The following is a 3534-nucleotide window of genomic DNA, read 5'->3' as shown; positions in this document are numbered from 1 at the left end:
TGAACAAGTTTGAGCAACACTTACCTGGCTCTTCTTCTTCTTCTCTGGATTTACTGGCAGATCACAAACAACCTCAAGGTGCACGTCGCCACCTATTGCACAGGAGTGTGTAGCAGCCCCACAAGCATTAGAGGCTGCCCTAGCCATGCCTGCTTGGGAAATGGAATTGGTGCACATTTCACACTTTACACCCAATGAGGGTGCTGCTGAATGCTAGGTAATGTGCAGCTTATCTGACTTGTTCATTTGTAACTGTGCTATTAATGCGAAACACAAGGTCTGTTGTGTTAGTTTATCAGATGTGTCTTAGCCATAGACGTTTGACGCTCATTCACGTGGATGAAGAAAATGACCAATAAACTTGGAATTTAACCCACATCTTGCTCACAACTCATCCACTAAAACCTAGTTACATTTGTCTAAACAGTCAAATTTGTCTGTTAAAGTATACCTGTGTATAAGTGTGTATCGTAATATATTTTGTTTTCTATACTATCTTGATTTCTTCTTCACAAATTTATTTCCCTGGAGCATCTGGAGGACGTTAGTGGGGGGTGGCGAGCCGCCGTTTGATATCGAAATGTTCAACTATGGTGGTGAGTATAGTTTTATTTAGCTTTAAAACCTCTTCTGTAAAACATCTTTGTAATGAAACACTGCTGTTCTGTGTCTGGAGGTTTAACTCCGCTGCATGCAGCAGTCCTGATTCACAACGCCGTTGTTAAAGAGCTGAGGAGTCTGGGAAACCCTTGTTCATACATGAAAATGGAGCTGGGGCAGAGGAGACAGAAGCATGTTGAATGTATTCATGGGCACCTCCTTTGGGACAAGGGTAACTATCTGAACTACTGGAGAGCTTTTGAATTTGATTCATTGGCAGTGACTTTTAAATCAAAATGTCCCACCTTCAGAATTAAAAGGGATTAAGAAGTTAAGTGTGCATTGAGGGGAACTTTAAACAATGTGAATATCTCTAGAAAAGTCTACATCCCTAATCCATCTTTCAAAAACACAAAAACATTGCTTCTCTGACCTTATGTGCTTTGTCAGCTGTGACCTTCATTTCACTGTAACTCCCACTTTCCTTCCTCTTACACGCCTCGCCTACAGGGAGTGTTTTGACCACACACACACGCACACACACACAAAACAGGGTGGGAAGGCACATAGGTTGTGTTGTAAATTTAACCACGGGTTAGGCAAGGAAGCTCATTTGCACAGACACAAGACTAATCTTCTGAGAAGTGATGAAGAGGATTACAAGTGAAACTCTGTTCTGCCTCTGATATTTTCCTAGTAGCAGCCAAAAATATTCACGACTGACCCGCAATCCAGTCTGGTATTCAAATTTATTTTTGCTTTTGTTTCCAAAATAAAGACGTACATGTTATTACAGTCTTCTCCCAGTTACCCCTGGTCTGTTTATACTTTACGTACCTGAAATAACAAGGTACAGAAAACATCTGCAGTTTATTATTTATGAATGATGAAATTCCAGGAGGAACAATGTACAGAGTGGTGGAAGCAGTCACAAGCCGTCTAGGGACTGATTTTCTTCATACAATACAACAATGACATTCTCACTGTCAAATATAAATATAGAAAAAGATGACTAAGGACCAGAACACTTTTGGGAGTCTCTTCTCTTAGTCTTGGCTGGCTCGATCCACCAGCCCACCGACTCTAAGATCCTCTTTGTCCACGCGAACTCAACAAACGAACACAGAGGATCTCAGTGCTAAGCGTGCTTCAGGTGAACTCATTTCTTCTTCTTCTCCTGCGTGCTGGTGAACCACTGGTCAAGCAGCTTCTTGCTGTAGTAGAGCTGCCAGCCGTGCACCTGCACAGCGATGACGATCACCAGGTACATGACCGACACGGCAGAGAAGCCGAAGATGAAGCGGTACGCCTTGCCGTGCCGATAGAGCTGCTGCGCAACAGGGAACATCTCCATGCTGCCGTAGATCAGCGGGGCCACGCAGAAGAGCCCGGCGCTGATCATGGAGATGACCAGGTAGCTGATGTTGTTGCGGGGCAATGCCAGGAAGTTGAAGACTGTAGGGATTATGCTCAGGAGGTAGGGGTACTCCCACTGGTACGGAGAGGCTACAACCTTGTGGGACACCAAGCTCAGCTGACTCACCGTCACCTGAGAGAGGAGAGACAGCTCAAAAACAACTTTTTTTTTTTTTGTTTAGGTTTGAGACAGTTTCCGAAAGGTTTGTTGTTACCTGAGCCGCCATCAGCACCCAGATGAGCACGTGGACAATGTTGAGTTTACGGATTTCAGACTTCAAGGCAACGCTGCGCCAAATGAGACGGATAGGTACAGTTAACAAACAGATTAAGGGTGAGTCAAACTCATTCATACAGGGTTTATACTCTTAATTCTTATTAAAAGTGACCGTTATTCATCTTTTATTGCTATATATATTCTTGTTTTTATACCATTAATCAACCCTGCATTGTAAAATGACCTTTAAGGCTAAGCTACAGACGAACACTCACTCTGAACTATCAAGATGTTCAGTTTGATTTTCCTACCTCATCTGGTAGTGTGAGGCTACCCGTTCCCGGTGCTGAAAGTCGCTGCCATCTGTGCCTGCTGCTCTCGGACCTGCTCGAGAAGCCATGATGGGTATCTGAAATCAAAATATAACAAGTTTAACACAAGAGTTGTCCCTGTCCAATGATAAAGCAGTACAACAACATTTGTCTATCTATCTATCTATCTATCTATCTAAAAACTATTGATATGGTTCAATCATACAGAGCTTAAACAGGCCGATGAGCGTGATATCAGAATACACTGCAGATTGCATAGCAGACATTATTTGTAGTTTTTGGTGGTTAAAATAATTACAGCCTCAAAAACCACAAAGATATGAATCAATTAATCATTAATGTTTTATGCCTCCAGTGGTTAAGAAAGTAGGAATACCTCACTATAAAAACACTCCATTAGTAAAAGTGTGTAGTGTGTAATCAGGAAAATGTACTCAAAATATGAAATAAAAAGTACTCAATTAATAAAAATGTTATAGCAAATGATTATATTATATTTGCTCAACCCTTCATGTGTTTACATAATGTAACTAAAGCTGACAGTAGATGTGCTTTCCACCACTGGAAGCTTCACAGCTGCAGCAGTGCTGTTACTGTCACTGCTCATTCACTAGCATTAGCTTAGCATTAACTTAACATTAACTTCAATGGTGGAAGCACGGCTGAGCTAACCAGCTAATGCTAGCTGGCTGGCAGTTGCCTAGGTTTCTGTAGCTTGAGATAAAAGGGTAACTCAGCTGCGGACACGATGAGGTAACGCATGCTGGATTGATGACAGCGCTCACCTTTTATCTGCTGGTCAACAGAAGCATTAAAGCATCGATGTGTTGGCTGACTGCAGACCTGCTGCTAGCTGACGAGCTGCAGGGGAGACAGGGGAAGACAGGAAGTATGACGTCTCAAAGTCTGATTGGTCAGACTCTCTCTCTCGACTCTCGCTCTTTAATACACTGAAATAAATACTAATAA

The 3534-nt window shown here is 42.4% G+C and overlaps 1 protein-coding gene across 1 annotated transcript; it reads right to left on the bottom strand.

Annotated features, from left to right (window-relative positions):
- Positions 1-1330: 1330 nt before the first annotated feature.
- LOC118340131 (protein jagunal homolog 1-B) lies at positions 1331-3466 on the bottom strand. The gene is made up of 4 exons (XM_035677997.1): positions 3351-3466; positions 2545-2642; positions 2232-2304; positions 1331-2149 (listed from the first exon to the last, which is right to left on the bottom strand). Exons 2-4 carry the CDS (start codon positions 2631-2633, stop codon positions 1760-1762), a joined length of 552 nt encoding a protein of 183 aa, XP_035533890.1. The 5' UTR covers positions 2634-2642; positions 3351-3466; the 3' UTR covers positions 1331-1759.
- Between the last annotated feature and the right edge of the window lie 68 nt (positions 3467-3534).

Source organism: Morone saxatilis, unplaced genomic scaffold, assembly GCF_004916995.1.
Source record: "Morone saxatilis isolate NCDOM2014 unplaced genomic scaffold, NCSU_SB_2.0 Contig6, whole genome shotgun sequence".
NCBI classification, from domain to species: Eukaryota; Metazoa; Chordata; class Actinopteri; family Moronidae; genus Morone; species Morone saxatilis.
This window is presented reverse-complemented; position numbering and strand designations above follow the sequence as displayed.

Bases quoted from the DNA above. Each gene is read 5' to 3' on its own strand.
- LOC118340131 (XM_035677997.1), bottom strand. From the start codon at position 2,633: ATGGCTTCTCGAGCAGGTCCGAGAGCAGCAGGCACAGATGGCAGCGAC. The intron at 2,305-2,544 runs GTAGGAAAATCA...CATTTGGCGCAG, and splicing joins GCCTCACACTACCAGATGAG to CGTTGCCTTGAAGTCTGAAA. The intron at 2,150-2,231 runs GTAACAACAAAC...CTCCTCTCTCAG, and splicing joins GGGTGCTGATGGCGGCTCAG to GTGACGGTGAGTCAGCTGAG.